Source organism: Gobio gobio (assembly GCF_949357685.1).
Source record: "Gobio gobio genome assembly, chromosome: 23".
Taxonomy (NCBI): Eukaryota; Metazoa; Chordata; class Actinopteri; order Cypriniformes; family Gobionidae; genus Gobio; species Gobio gobio.
The window spans coordinates 36,708,767-36,724,225 of NC_137119.1; the positions used below are offsets into that span (position 1 = coordinate 36,708,767).

Sequence of the window (15,459 nt, forward strand, 5' to 3'; positions counted from 1 at the left end):
AAGAATCTGTTTTATATGAGTCATGAAGTTGTCTAAATCATCATTTTAGCAGTTGGAAACAAGCAGTACAGATGGAATTTCTTTACATGAACAGTGTTTGTCAATAGTTACATTTTTAATTAAACTTCCAAAAATGTATATTTACTGACATCAGATATAACTTACTCAGACAAGATTAGTAAGTGTTTTATCCCTCTAGACTCTTGTTAAGACATATAATGTTTTTTAACAATGATTGTGCTGTAATGTTACTCCATAAGCTTATTGTGTAAGCGCATTATTGACGACACAAGTTTTGTCTGCCTTTACAAATTGAGAAAAGTATTTTTTTTATGTGCACATTTTAATTATGTATTTGTACTGAACATGGAATATTTCTTTACACTGTCATTAAAAATTATGGGTCGGTAACATTTTTTAAAAATGTTTTTGAAAGAAGTCACCAAGGCTGCATTTATTTGATTAAAAATACAGCAAAAACAGTTATATTGTGAAATATTATTCCTATTTAAAATAACTATTTTCTATGTTAATATATTTTAAAAAGTAATTTATTCCTGTGATCAAAGCTGAATTTTCAGCATCATTCCTCCAGTCTTCAGTGTCACATGATCCTTCAGAAATCATTCTAATATGATGATTTGCTAATCAACAAACATTTATGATTATCAGTGTTGAAAGCCGTTGTGCTGCTTCATATAATTGTGGAAACATTTTTCCAGGATTTTTTGATGAATAGAAAGTTTAAAAGAACAGCAGTTATTTGAAATTGAAATCTTTTGTAACATTATTAATGTCTTTATTGTTACTATTTTAAATGTAACACATCCCTAACCTAACCCTAAAACAAATCTTGCTGACTCCCAAACTTTTAAATGGTAGAAATAATATAAACTACCATTCTTTCTACAATTTCAACATGTAGCATCTTGTCTGAAGTGTGTTGCTTGTGACTAAAGTTTGACTTTTAACCTCGATTTCATCCCAAAACCACTGCAGGGTATTTCTAGCTGCCAAAAAGTGTTCTTATTAAGGCTGTCAAGCGATTACATTTTTTAAAAAATCTAATTAATTACACAATGTGGCGATTAAGTAATGTAGCTAAATGCTAATTAATCACACACCAAATTTGGCTGAAGATAATTTAAAGTAATTATTTCTGTTAAATGAGAAAAGCATCAAATAGACATTATAAAAAGTAGCTTTAGAAAGAAACAAATGTTTGTTTCAACACTTTTAGGCTTCAACAGTGAGTAAATGATAACATAATTATCATTTTTGGGTGAACTTTACCTTTAATGTTTTTTTTTAATTATTAATATGGAAATATGAAATATTTTTTAACCCTTAAAGACCTAGAACATTTTTGGGGCACCTGATTTGCCTCTACTTTTCTTTGATTTTCTCACCCATTCTAGCAGTTAGCATCAAGTGTCATATATCAATTTAAACAGGAGAACATGATGTCTCCATCTAGCTCATTTATTTAGTCTGAGAATGGGTTAAATTAATAGAATTTTAAGAAAAACGGCAGCAAAACTTTTGTGTTTTTACTGTGAACTCAAACAGAACTTTGGATTTTTTCCTTTAGGAAGTTAGACTTGGTTGTTTTAGACTTCCAGATGAAATTTAGTCTGCATGTAGCAATCACTCAGCAAGTTATAGCCATTTATTATAATAACATTCTAGCCATTTTTGAGTGAAAACAGGTGTATTTTATTTACTGACAATGTAGATGTGTCCAAAAAAGTCCAGGGAGTGAAGTAAATAGAAATAGAAAGATTGTTATATAATAACAGAACACTGAAACAGTGAAAAACACAAACTACATACAAATAGAGAAATGTTTGTGTGCTGTGCTATGTGAGAGGAGAGCGTTTATTTCGGCTTATTTTCATGCACGCAAATACACACCCACTTTCAAGTTGTGTCAGAGAAACATGTGATTGGTGGTTCAAAAGACGAAACACTGTGTTTATTAGTTGAGTTGACGAGGGTGGGGGGTGGGACTATGATCAACAATCGTTTCTGTTTGGCTCAGGGGAACAACCCACATGCGTTTTCTTGACGAATCAATGCTGCAGATTTTGATGACGCATCCACGCTCACTACGGAGCCTCTGAATAATCAATCGCGAGAACTGCTTCTTCTGAAAATCTGAGATTCTCCTCTTTACGGTGCATTTTACAGCATACAGATTGGATTTGCAGTTTAAAAGTTAAAAAACATTTTAGAACGATAGTTATTTTTAGCCGCCAGCAGCTGTCTAGGTCTTTAAGGGTTAATGAATGATACTCTAAATAAGAAACTACACTCTAAAAAAAATGCTGGGTTGTTTCAACTCAAATTTGGGTCAAATATGGACAAACTCAACCGTTGGGTTAAAATTTTAATTGTAATTTAATTGTAATTAATTAAAAAAATTTACCCAACAGATGGGTTTGTCTAGCATCGTCATACTCAATTCTAGACAGAATATGAGTCTGATACTGCTCCATTGGGCTGTGATTATGGGGCGTGTTTCAACCGAACCAGGAAAGACCTCAATTGGATAGACCTACAACCAATCAGAGCAACGGAGCGATGCATAGTTGTAAACAGAACTCAACTGCAAGATGAGTGTAAACGATCTTTGTCCGTGTTGTAAAAAGAATTTAAGGATACACGGAGTACTTACACGTACATGATCATCATTTTTGAGAGAAATAGTAAAGGTGAATGCATATACGAACAAGTTCTCAGTTTATGATTAGAACTAACTTAACCCAAGCGCTCTTCGGTGACATGGATGATTACGTTACTGTTGATCTTCTGTCCATCATCGTATAAAGCCCGCCCTGACAATTTGATTGGTCCGAACCGCTCTGGGGCTAAGTTCGGCTGGCATCCAGGCCAGGGTTTGTCCATATTTAACCCAAATTTGGGTTGAAACAAACCACTATTTTTTAAAGTGTAAAACTGCCAGTAGATGGTGGTAAATGACATTCAATTTGTTCAAACAAAACCCACTGAGCCAGAATACTGAACTTGTAGACTGTTTTGACTTTTGAGCCATGTTCCAGGTTCAAGTTAAAATATATCAGCACTAACTGTGTACCACAGAAAAGTATTCTGACTCATCTCATCTCTAGCAGTAAGGCATTTGCGCTGCTAGTATTTTGACTAAGGCGCTTAATTCTTAAATATTTGGGTTGAAACAACGCAGCATTCTTTTAAGTGTAAAACTGCCAGTAGGTGGTAAATGACATTCAATTCGTTCAAACAGCTGATTCATTCAGGAATTAAGTAAATGGCTCTTTTTATGAATGAGTCATTGAATAATTGGTTCACCCGATTGATTTGTTCAAAACACAGATTCATTCAGGAACTAAACACCGCTGCGTTTGCACAACAGTTCTGCTCTGGCTTCACAGGTAATATTTTCATTGGTAAAGTTGAGCAAAAACAGATAATATTTTGTCTAAAATATAACACAATATGAACTTCTTATTTATGAACGGTTGTATCGATATCACAACTGAGTGCAAAAGCAGCACTTGTGTGATATTGCGCTCATTACTCGTGTGATATCGCTTAACTATATCATGATATAAATATGAGGAAAAATTCAAACAGGGGTATTTTTGCCCTGATGTCTTGAATTTTAGGGTCTTTCTAAATGCATTCTATAGGCTCCATCACGCAGAGTTGTTGCCCTGCTTCATGTTCGTCATCAATTAACTGTATGAATGACCTACGTAGGTCTGGGGCAGGGCGGATACATTAATAATTTTAACGCATTTTCCCCCATAATTCATTAATTAAATTAACACGTTAAATCGACAGCTCTAGTTCTTATAAAAACAAATAAACAAATGCAGCGCACAGGTGACCATACAAATTCATGGCCAGCGAAGTCTGCTCCGCGGCAGGAGGTCTTGTTGGGTGGCTGGCCCTGACAAACAACGCTGTGGTCGGCCCTCCCCGCTGCTCACTCACCCTCAGGCGACTCCTCCTGGACATATGTTCCTGTCAGATACCGGTGAACTAATGCCGACTTCCCACTGGACAGGTTTCCCACGATGCCCTGCATGGAGAAACAGACATGAGTCAGGCTGTATATGAGCAGCAAACAGCAGTGTTTGGGTGTATAATGCAGAGACAAAACAGAATAGCAAACAAATGACCGTCTGGAAGATAATCAGTGGGATTCAGTTCAGGATATGAAATAACTAATAAAACTTAAAGATGCTGCAAATTACAGTAGCATCACTGAGGAAATGTACTTCTCAATGAGAGTGAGACTGAAAGAGACCATCCCTTTGTTCATGAGACCAACCAAATGGGCCTAAAACACAATAATCAGTTTTAATAACTGTTCACTACCAACAGATGGAGAACATCTGTTCTGCATCCAGGACTTCCCTCTAAACGAGTCGAAATCCTTTCTGTCATCAAACAACCCCTCAACCGCGGAGAAAGCAACTTTCAGGAGTTTCCTCAAACTTGACGCAAGTGTTCCGCCTGTCAGTCCACGGGATGACGGCAGTTCCTGCACGAACAGATGATAATTCCCTCCCAGCTGCGGAAGGATCGCTTTACAAACACGAGGACAGATACACCTGGCTTTCTCCTCAAACACTGGAGATGAAGGACTTCCTATAACAAAGATTGAAGTGGAATGACGAGGTGAGCACTGATAAAGAGCTTAAAGGAACACTCCACTGTTTCTAGAAATGTCACGCAACACACGAAATCCCCAAACTATGATTTCATGTGTTGCGTGATATCTCTGCGCCCAAGTGCTTCACCTGTGCTTCCCCATAATATAGTCCCAAGTCAATATCTGCCTAGGAAATCGCCTAGTCTTAATCTGCATCGCTATTTGTATTCGATGTGAATACGCAGGCCAAAAGAAGTAATTAGGTGGGTTTTTTTGTTTTTGGATCACTTTTACTTAGGACATGCTAGCTGGACACATAGGATTCCATTCATTATGCTAAGCTAAGCAAGCGGCGACCCTGCCAAACTAAAACAATGCATGCACTGAGACAAAAATGCATTTGCCCACATATCTAAATGTAGGAAAGAAGTTGAATAAGCCCTATTTCTAAAAACGCTGGAGTGTTCCTTTAAACCAATAACAAAGCCTGCATGGAATCTACGTCTGTAGATATGGATTGTTATATACATTTATTTAGAGATATAGATATTTATTAAGGTATAATTTTTCTCATTTGTTACCGAAACGTTTCATTAATACTGGAGGCTAGAGGGCGCCCTCGAGCAGAAAATCCACATTTGCCTCAGAGAAGTAATAGGCTGCGTCCCAATTCGCCTACTTATACTACGTCCTAAAAGTATGTACTCTTTTTGTTAAGAAAAAGTACATGCTTTTGAGTGTGTAGCAGAAAAGTATGCAAGCTTTGGGACGTACTACTTTGTCATCTTTAACGGACTCGGTTGCTTAGTTACGTGAGTCCCGTCACCGTTTAAACTGCCCTGTCAATCATCGTCACAGTTAAAATCCTCCACATTCAATTTAATTTCCTACCGTATCAGAGAGAAATGTAGTCGCACGTTGATCTGCCATTCGTGGGTCTTTAATGCAGAGACTCCTCTCGTGTTTGCAAAGTAAATGGCCAAACATATCATTACAAAAGTTCACAATGCTGCTGCAGGTGAAATATAATGTGGCTAACATTGAATAAATATCTTTTCGTCAGGTTAAATACTGATAATTGATCACTCAAGTCCCTTTATCTAATCCTCTCCACTTAGCCGTCAGACTCGCGTAACCGTCATGTTTGTAGTTTTTTAACACTTTTTATCCGCGTTTGTAGTTCTCGCAATGGGTTGTGGGCAATATCAGCCGTTAGAGTGCGCATCGATCTGCACTTCGAATTCTGACCGGAAATAGTAGACCATCCGGGAATCTTTGGAATACTCTTTTCAACATACTACGATTTGGGACATACTAATTCTTTTTTCGAATACTATTTAGTACGGATGGTGTGCGAATTGGGACGCAGCAATAGTTTTCAGGAAATCCCTATGGGAAATCCCTAACATGAAGCTAAGCTAGTGCTGTAGGCTGAATAAAAGGAAGATAGAAGCGTTTTGACTGATTAAACATGAAGACAATAAACACGACTGCATCAAGATATGGTGTTTTTGCGCTCTTCAAGCCTTCTCGGGTATTTTCATAATAATAAAGCAGTGCTGATTGACATAGACACGTGTTGCTTTTTCAAATGCACGTTATAAGCGACTCAAACTCGCAGTGCTTTCAGACGGAGAAGCGTTTACTGATCACAGAGCCGCTCTTCACTGACACACTGGGCATTTATTTACTTATTTAAAATCGCAGCCTTTGCACTTTCATAATCGCACATAAGCCAAATCACGAGTGCGGTTCGATTCTGATTAATCGTGCAGCCCTAGTTCACACCCCTGAATTTTTTCCTGTGACACAAAGCTGAATTTTCAGTCTCAATCATTACTCCAGTCTTCAGTGTCACATGATCCTTCAGAAATCATTCTAATATGATGATTAATATAAAGAAACATTTATTATTATTATCAGTATTGAAAACAGTTGTGTACATTTTCCCCCCCAGGATTCTTTGATGAATAGAAAGTTATAAAAAAAAACAGCATTTATCTTAAATAGAAAGCTTTTGTAACACATTTTTCAAAAGTTTGGGGTCAGTAGGATGTTTTCTTAAAAGAAAGAAAGAAATGAACACTTTTATTCAGCAAGGATCCATTAATTAAATTAAAAGTGACAGTAAAGAAAAAGTATAATGTTACATAAGATTACATTTCAAATAAAGTATGTTCTTTTAAACTTTTGATCAAAGAATCCTTTTGTACACAACTGTTCTCAACATTGATTATAATAATACATTTTTCTTGAGCAGCAGATCATCATATTAGAATGATTTCTGAAGGATCATGTGACACTGATGACTGGAGTAATGATGCTGAAAATTCACTTTTGATCACAAAAATAAATCATATTTTATAATATATTCAAATAGAAAACTTTTAATAATATTTCACAATATTACTGTTTTTACTGTATTTTGGATCAAATACATGCAGACTTGGTGAGCATAAGATAATTTTTCTATAAAAACAAAAAAACATTAAAATCTTACCAATCCCAAACTTTTGAATGGCAGAGTATATACATACAGGGCAGGGGTTGGACAATGAAACACCTGGTTTTATACCACAATAATTGATTAGTAAAGTGTAAGGCCTCATTATGCCGCCAATTCAGCATCAATTCGTCCTGGGAATGATACAAGTCCTTCACAGTGGCCAGAGGGATTTTGAGCCATTCCTCTTCCAGAACAGTGCTGATGCTGAAACGTTTTCTGCCTTGCTCCTCCAAAACGGCTCAAAAATATTCAGCTCTGGTGACGGTGTAGGCCATGGGAAATGTTCAACTTCACTTTCAGACCATCAAACCAACCTGTCACAAGTCTTGCTGTGTGTATTGGTGCATTATCTGATACAAGGCACCCCTTTCAGAGTGTAACCAGTAGGTGCACATGGTCCTCCAGAATGGTTCGGTAGTCCTTGGCAGTGACTCATTCACCAAGCACAGTAAGGAATGCCATGATATTGCAGCCCAAACCATCACTGATCCACCCCCATGCTTCACACCGGGCAGCAACGGTCCGGGCGTTAAGCCTCTTTAGGGCTTCTCCACACCGTAACTCACTCAGAAGTGGAAAAGACCGTGAAGGTGGACACATCAGAGAACATTACATGCTTGTACAACAGGAGAGTCGAGGTGGTTTTGTGTTTTTTTGGATACAATCCAGGTTAGTACCTGGACATCCCTTTCAGACAGCTTCCTCTTGCATTGACAGATACTCCTGTTGGATGTGGTTCGTCCTACATGGAGGTATGCTGACATTACCCTGGACGTCATAGCTCTCGATACACCACAAAGACTCGCTGTCCTGGTCACAGCTGAGCCAGCGAGATGTGAACCAACAATTTGTCCTCTTTGTCTCCATTTATGTTGTGTGGATTGCAATATTTTATGTGCAGCTGTGCTATTGCTCTGCTAATACAACCTTCACACTCACGCTCTTACTGATGCAATGTTAAATCAGTGAGGATTGGCCACGCATGTATAGGCCATTGACAACGCGGTCACCAACATATCGCACATCACTAGAACCAACGTGACTTTCAAAAGTGGACCAAATACTGCTTTCCTTATGGAAATGGAAAAACTCTCATTCTTTTCCCAAAGCAAAACACCAAACATCCTCCTCTCCCATCATTTAAACACATGAGGCTCATATTGAACACTGTTTGGGTTCATCAGAGGGCGGTGTGTGTTGTTAACAAGGTTCAGACAGTAACAATCTTCCTCTGTAATAAAGCAGTTTGTTACCCAAGTGGCCACTGCAGTCATTAAGGATAGAAACTTCATTAGGAGAATATTGGATGCAAAAACTTCATCAGCATATGGTTTCACCGTGTTGCCTCATAATAAGCCGTTAGAATGAGTTTTTATTTTTAAATGGGATAATTATGATCATGGAAATGGATCATTCTTCCATGAAATTCACTGATACTTGTAAAGCTGTGTTTTGTGCAGCTGCATGTTTATTTTTGTAACATTAAAATGATCCTTATAAAGTGCAAGTAACAAATACTCATGTTACACGTTACTGTAATTAAAAATTGTGCACTTTTACTTGAAGTAACTATACTATACCTGCTATTTTCCCTCCATTTGTGGTCGTTACATGCTTTTTTAATTTCATTTTTATCCATCAACGTGGATAGGAAGACTCTTTCCTCCCCTGATAAAGTGTAACACAATTTTTCCAGTCTTATTTTGACAGTGATATTGTGTATGAAGTATCAGTGAATTTTCTGAGTGATGGCTATTCTGAGGGAACATCAGCAGAATGAGTGACACTCCAGACTGTCTCAAGCAGAAATATCATTACAGAGAGTGACATACAGCAGCCCGTGTCTCACTGCTTGCAGAATAAATTCAGTCGTCGACACGTCAGGATTTACTGTTCCGCATAATGTTAAGAGCTAAAGTGACATGGTAAAGGTTGAGAAGATCACTCACCACTTTGAGCTCTGGTACTGATCGACTCAATGTCCATTCCTGACTGTTGACGAAGGAATCTGCAAAGAAACAGATAGAAAACTTAAGTGATTATGTCATTCATTTCACTCAAATTGGACAGACACTGTACGTTATAGCGTGTATACAATTAACAATCCTTATGTCCATCAATCAGGAATATTTATGGATGCACCGATATGAAAATTTTGGCCGATAACCGATAATGATTTATATTTGAAAGCTGATAAACAATATATTGGCCTAAATAAATCCATATTTTTATATAATTTTTAAAAGCCTGATCACAAAAACAAAAGTCTCACCATTAAAGCCATGTCCCAAGCACACAATTATGATGTTCTCATTATAATTTTATGTAGCCTCTATGACAGACTTGCGCTGCATTTGTTGCTCTTAACTGTATTTACCTTTTTTTTTAAGAGATTCCAATCATATTTCAAGCAATTTAAAACTATCATGGCGGACAGTGCACATCTGAAGTGTCTCAGCTGAAGGAAATAATCTATAATTTATCGGCTTTAATATATAAATATATCGGCCAATTTATCAGGCCAATAACGATAACATTAAAGGATTAGTTCACTTTTAAATAAACTTTTGCTGATAATTTACTCACCCCCATGTCATTCAAGATGTCCATGTCTTTCTTTCTGCAGTCGAAAAGAAATGAAGGTTTTTGATGAAAACATTCCAGGATTTTTCTCCATATAATGGACTTCAATGGGCTCCAAACGGTTCAAGGTCCAAATGACAGTTTCAGTGCAGCTTCAAAGGGCTTTAAACAATGCCAGACGATGAATAAGGGTCTTATCTAGCGAAACTTTCCGTTTCTGCGAGAAACCAAGCGGTATTTATGCTACTATTTTACCTCTTATCAGACGAACGTGAACATCTCTGAGCTCTGCCATAACTTCCGCTAAGTGAGGTCAAAATGCGAGCGTGGTCATAGATATATCGATCGTAGATGCCTCATTCTACTGATCCGTGCAGGCGCTAATGAGGCATCTACGATCGCAGAAACGGATCGTTTTGCTAGATAAGACCCTTATTCATCGTCTGGTATCGTTTCAAGCCCTTTGAAGCGGCACTGAAACTGTCATTTGGACCTTGAATCGTTTGGAGCCCATTGAAGTCCATTATCTGGAGAAAAATCCTGGAATGTTTTCATCAAAAACATAAATTTCTTTTCGACTGCAGAAAGAAAGACTTGGACATCTTGGATGACATGGGGGTGAGTAAAATATCAGCAAAAGTTTATTTAAAAGTGAACTAATCCATTAAAAAATATCAGCAGATACAGATATATCGTGCATCCCTAGGAATATTATTGATGAATTCATCAATTCGTCAACAATCATTAAAGACACGTGTCACTCCTGGTCCTCCATAACACAAAGCCTTTAAAAAGAGCATCTACTGTAAATGAAAAGTATGTCATCCCCTCATGCAGAGGATCAGAGGCTTAGTTGCTACTAATAATCATGTTTGTCATATTTGCTACATGGACTGACAACAGCAAAAACAAGCCTCATTGGCCCAGAGAAATCCTGCCCATTTCTGTGCCACACACACTATCTGTTGTGCAGTGATTACATCATCACAGCGGGCAAATGGGCAGCCTTGTTTAAAGCACCACAGAGGTTTGTGGCACTGCATTGTGCGGTTCATTTTTCACTCCACTGCTCTTGTCCAATCTAATCAAAATTTCTATTCAAAGCATCAGGGAAGAGAAAAAAATCTCTTTGTGGATTCAGGGGACAGTGAGAATCATACTCAAAGAAAGGGACCCATTTGTGAGTGAAAAATTCTATGCATGGTACCAAAAGGAGTCTCATTTAGTTTTTGTGTGATGGTGAGAACATGGCGTGCTAAGTGTAACACGCGGAAAGTCAGGAGGTGTTTCCTTCCGTCCGTCATTTAAACTTGATGTCTCGCCCTCCCTATGCACTCAACAAACTGCTAAAGTGACTCAGATGAGATTCTTCCTGCTGCGTTCAAAACCAGGCGTTTTCAACTTCCATCCTCGCTCTCACACACGGATCCAAGGAAAAGTGGACCTACGCCAACAGGCAAACACATCTGAGCATGACAACCACACCCCGCAATCCCACAGGACAGCATATTACCATTTTTTCCCAATGATGTTTCGAGGTACCACCAGTCAAAACATATCAAAGTAATTAGACTTCAGATGTCAGCTAAAGAGCTAAACTCAATGAGGCTGGTAGGTATCAGGTAAATATTGCGGTATTTTAGAGCGACAGATGTGAATTTGTCACTAAAATTAAACCCCATTGCGGTAAAAAGGCATCAAACTGATGCTGCACTTCAGAATTTTTATCTGATGCTTTTCCTTCTGAAGGGTGAACTGCAAGCGAAGCGCTTTTCATGTCATATGGAAGCCGAGGCGAACTTTAGTGTTATCAAGCTGAAGAAAATATGACTCCGAGTTTTAAGAGGGCAAAGTCATCGCAATCACAGGGGAGAACATTAAGAAATTGTGCTGAGTCCTATTTCAAGGCCAGAGGAACAGAGATGCGTGGAAATCAATAGGCTTTTAAAGCCTCTTTTGGAAAACGCAGAGCGTTTTAGTTAATCAGTGGTTAGAATGTATGTCCAGAAGTGTTCCCATTTCTTTTGCACATTTAGGCCCAATCCCATTACTACCCCTTAGCCCTTCCCTTTCCCTTACCCCTTCATTTTGCATGTTCAGGTGAAGGGGTTTCTCGATTCTCTTTTGGCTGGAGTGGTAGGGGTAAGGGGAATGGCCAGATAGCCCTTCAAACGAAGATTTTTCAGGACCACACTTCGAACGAAGGGGTATGAGGAGTTTCCTTCCGTTCACCGCCTGCTAGAATGTGTGTAGTGATGTTGCCACTCGGGATCGATCACTTGTGTGTCGCCTGGCTGCCCGTTTCTCCGTAGCTTGCTAAACGCACTATTTGAGTGATGTGAACACAAATTAATAATAGGTAAATATATATATATGGTCATCCTTCATAACGCAGTCAATATTTACATCACGTATCGCCTGTAAACTCTTGCGTTACGAAGGCAACGTCCGACTCATTTATATTACATTGCAAAGAGCTCCGTTATCGCAGCACCACAGTAGAAAACTAAACCATATTCGTACCACCGGATCCGGCTTGGATCAGAACGGAATGGAGCGGTTAATAAACAAAGAGAACAGTTTGGCCCGATGGAAAAGTGGCTTCACCAGTCTTGTATGTTCTGTATCATTCTGTTTCGTCTTAGGAAACTCGAAGGCTCAAAAGTTTCATAAGTGAAAACGAGCACACACATTGAACTCCAAATACAGCGCAAAACTACGTTGGGAGTGAGCAATTTAAGCTCGCGCCTGATTTCTGTTAGATATAGCCTACGCACTTTATTGATGTTCATACTGGTTAAATGTTACAGGACACTAGTAAAGGAAACGGGGTATGATGACGTGTAATGGTATAGTAGCGGTGTCCCATTTCTTAGGGGAATATTTTCACCCCTATGCCTTGCCACTCTGTTTCAAGGGGCAAGGGGAACGGGTAGGTGTAGGGCAGGGGTGTCCAAACTTTTTTAAAAGGGGGCCAGATTCGATGTTGTGGACACACCTGGGGGCCAGTTCCTTTTCTATTATATATTATTGCTGTCAATCGATAAAAAAAAAAAACAGAATTAATCGCACATGTTTTCTGAACATTAACATTTTTAAATATTCATTTATATTGCAATAACTTTACATTAAATCTCCAAATTAATGTATAAACAACATAAAGTATATTTTAAATATTTATGGCATCGTTTTATGACTGAAGGCCAGTATCTCTGAAACCAATACTACTACTGATGTCTCTGTTTCTATGAAAGTTTTTCTCTCTCTCAAATGTAACCATTAAGTATAGCCATTCAATATTGTGGTACAATTGAGAGCTATCAATTTTAATATTTATTAGCCTTTAAAAAATAACAACTAAATAAAAATAAACTTTAATTTAAGTAAGCTTAAAGCAATCTTCACAAAAACCCATTATAATAAAGGTCATAAACCTGTGACCTTGGAAATATACAGAAATGTAATAAAGTTGTCAAACATTAAATTCTAAATTAAATGTAGATAAATCCTTAAAAGTACAAAAATATTGTTTCCCTCTTTTTCTTTTGTTAGCACGTTAGTGTTGTTGATTAAGTCAGCGCTGTTTCAAGTGGCTTTAACTAAATTAAAATCACAGAGAGATTTGCAGCTCATACCAGAGACCTCTATGTGCAACTAGAATGTTCTCATTGGCTGTTTAGTGGTCGTGTGATCGAAACACTCAGCTAGTAAACACATTTGTTCAGACTCAGAGCTTGCGAGTTGTGCTGCGCAGAAGTAGCATGTTTTAGTTTCGCTTTTGGAATGTTAATGTTTCCCGGGCCTAAAATCTAGTACTGCCATTAAATTACATTAAACTGACTTTTTTTTATCGTGTATAACTTATAAAAAAGTTCATTATAAAAAAGAAACTTATTTTGATGAGTTAACACTATGTAAAAACATAACTTATTGATCAACTTTTTACAGTGCAGTAATAATGGATGCTCTCAAGCTACACGTGATGCAATTTTCTAGCTTTGAACCATCTGAAGTGACCTCACACCATTTGACCTAACCTGCTATTGACACCCAGCCGTCACGACCCCAAGGTCAACAAGTCATCCGAATTCCAGCTGAGAAGACCTGTAAGGAGAGTCTGGCACTTTGTATGCAGGTGATGGAAGGCAAAGCCTTCCAGGCTTAAAATACAAAGAACTCACAGCTACAGAAAACAGTCAAGATCCAGGATCGACCTGCTCGTCAAACTACCAGGGCATGTCGCGACAGGTACACATAATCTGCACACCTAAGCTTTGGTCCAAAAAGCTCTCAAGTTCAGCAAACACACCTACATTCCGGCTGTCAGTCAACTTTTTGCTAAAGAAAGGTCAGTCGGGGAGTTTGGGAAGGATAGTTTCCTTAGTAACCAATGAAAATAAACTCAAGCAGATGCCAAGGGTGTAAACGGCCCTTAATTTGTTATCTCCGTTTGGTGAGTGACTAATGGTACTGCCTAAAAACAAGCCCTATAAGTCATTTGTGAGAGCTTGTTGTGCTAAAGCAAGCGTTCCCAGATATACTTAAGAAGGTAATGTGAGTAGATTGTTACGATAAATGCAAGTCCATTGATTGGATGATGGCCAAATAAAAGGGCAGTGTCACTCTTAATGTCCAAATACATTAAAAATGAAACCGAACAAAAAAAAGAAAACAAAAACATAAGAAAAATCGTATATAACAAATAAATAGCATGCCCAAACCCTGATGCCTCTGAAGCTGATCTAGTCGTCCAATTGAAACAAAATGGTTACAGTAAATACACTACTAAAAAGGGTCAAGACCATTCATGAGCTAGTTTATTATAAAATGAATCTCTGCATCTTAATATTCAATGCAAATTAAGGGCCTTGGATTGAAAGCTCTTCCTATATTATGAGAATGAAATATAGATGCACAATTTTTAATAAAAACAATTGCCATTACATGTTTTTGAGAGGTTAATAGATGTGCTTCTAGATTTATGGATATTTATGGAAATTCTCAGCATCGCTGGTTCCATCCATTTTAATGTGAATGTGTTAATAAATTAGTCCAATTAAATTGATGAATCAACAAAGCTGAATAAAAGTCTCAAAACTCATAACATTATATAATTTTGTGTGTGTGGGTGGGTAGGTTACACACACACACACACACACACACACACACACACACACACACACACACACACACACACACACACACACACACACACACACACACAGCTAGACAGACAAATAAAATATTTGTGCGTTTTGTTAATGCATTTGATAATGATGTTGTTACATTACAATAAATCAAATCTCTTCTATCCAGCTTTCCATTCCTTTATTGTTTAACAATTCAAGGGTTTCATGACACGTTAAGCATGTCAACAAAGCCCTAACTGTTCCACTACGTAATAAGTGCTCAAAACATCTCAAGGTGTGCAGCCAATAACATCATCTTCCATCCTGAAACATGTTCTCATGATTCAAACATAAGGACAGCTCCATTTCAACAGATGTGCTAGCATCTCTCCACTGACATTTCAGTCATCTTGTGTTTGCAGATGCTTCATTCAAATTATAAATTGCAACCCAGAAGCTTCATCGGTTAAAGATTTCACACTGCATATGAAAGCCAGACTTTCACAAAAGAAGAACCAAAGTAATTGGTGTTAACCTTATGCAATGGTGCACAAATACTTATTACAAATATTTACATCTGATGAAAATGCCACAGGCGA

General features: G+C 37.8%; 1 protein-coding gene across 3 annotated transcripts in view; it reads right to left on the reverse strand.

Moving 5' to 3' along the window:
* Positions 1-15,459, reverse strand: part of agap3 (ArfGAP with GTPase domain, ankyrin repeat and PH domain 3) — a gene marked incomplete at its 5' end in the record, with an annotated part of 270,237 nt that overhangs the window by 115,979 nt on the left and 138,799 nt on the right. For all 3 annotated transcript variants that reach the window (XM_079806208.1, XM_079806209.1, XM_079806207.1), the window contains 2 exons: positions 3,979-4,066; positions 9,098-9,156. In XM_079806208.1, the coding sequence (XP_079662334.1) occupies positions 3,979-4,066; positions 9,098-9,156 (147 nt within the window). The remainder of the gene's footprint in view (positions 1-3,978; positions 4,067-9,097; positions 9,157-15,459) is intronic.